The 1275-nt window shown below is 32.9% G+C and overlaps 1 protein-coding gene across 1 annotated transcript in view; it reads right to left on the bottom strand.

Moving 5' to 3' along the window:
- Window positions 1-309: 309 nt before the first annotated feature.
- LOC127944351 (uncharacterized) overlaps window positions 310-1275 on the bottom strand; it is a 7932-nt gene continuing 6966 nt past the window's right edge. The window contains exon 7 of the mRNA XM_052540228.1: window positions 310-316. Coding sequence (XP_052396188.1) covers window positions 310-316 — 7 coding nt within the window. The remainder of the gene's footprint in view (window positions 317-1275) is intronic.

Below are 1275 nucleotides of genomic sequence, written 5' to 3'. Positions count from 1 at the left end.
ACATTTCTGATGATGCTTCTGTATTTATCAAATTGTTATGTTAATAATTAAAGTAAGCAAAATAATAATAATAATAATAATAATAATAATAATAATAATAATAATAATAATAATAATAATAAAGTAGTTGTGCTTTGGGTAATATTAATCAATGTCATATTAATAATTTAAATAAATATTATATTAAATTATGCCCTTTCTTGTGCTTAGGGTAATGATAATCAATGTAATGTTTTGAGGGCATTTATGATATCTAATAAAGCGTATTTGTAGTGTTGTTGGGTTACCATCTGAAGTCCAATGGAAATTCTAGGTCCTGAGGCAAAAGCAGATGAGAATCACTGTTTTACATAAATGTATCTCATCCTTTTTTTTTTGTTCTCCCACTAAGCACTTCAATTTAAGTGAAAGTGTCTGTTGTACCAGAGCTGTGCTGCACTGAGTCGTGACCCACACAACAGTTTGGCATGGCATGGTTTCAGTCCCTCTGGGCACGTCCTCCCTCCAGCAGGTTCAGTTGTACTTCAGATTAACGCTAACATCGAGGATGTGCCCTGCTGTGGAAGAGCAAACTGACAATGGTAGCATGAAATGAAGATGGGCTGAAGTGATGAGCCAATTATGTTATGGGTAAACTTGTCTGTCTAGAGCCATTTTAGAGCCAATGTATTTACACAACAGTCACATGTAACACACACTTGCATGTGGATTACTGGTTTGTTTGCAGAGTGGACTTAATACATGATGCAGGTTGATTGACATGACAGAGTGGCAGTGGAAAGACACAGTAGGAGTCTTTGCCAGTCCAGCTGCTTTCCTGTGAACGACAGGTTTTAGAGATGACTCACACAGTTGGTTCCCTCAATGTGTACGGTTCAAATTTCACTCTTACTTTCTCAACAGTTAAGGTTGGGAATGGAAAATCAGTTTCAATTCCAGAATCAGATACTTAAGGTCAGGAATCAGATACCTATTGTGGAATTTAAATGTAAATTCCACCTATCAGTTTCTGTGTGCATTATTATTATTATTATTATTATTATTATTATTATTATTATTATTATTATTATTATTATTATTATTATTAGCTGGTCAAAAGGGGCTGTTATAATTGCATTTGTATTTGAATCATTCATTCAAGAGATTCATTCAAAAACACTGATTCACACATGAATAAAACAAGTAAATCTTGAGTGAATCACTGAATCATTCCATTCATAAATTCCATGAGATTTTGTTTAGTTAATACTTGTTTTATTTTACTTTCTTTTATGT

This window comes from Carassius gibelio, chromosome A23 (assembly GCF_023724105.1).
Source record: "Carassius gibelio isolate Cgi1373 ecotype wild population from Czech Republic chromosome A23, carGib1.2-hapl.c, whole genome shotgun sequence".
Taxonomy (NCBI): domain Eukaryota; kingdom Metazoa; phylum Chordata; class Actinopteri; order Cypriniformes; family Cyprinidae; genus Carassius; species Carassius gibelio.
This window is presented reverse-complemented; position numbering and strand designations above follow the sequence as displayed.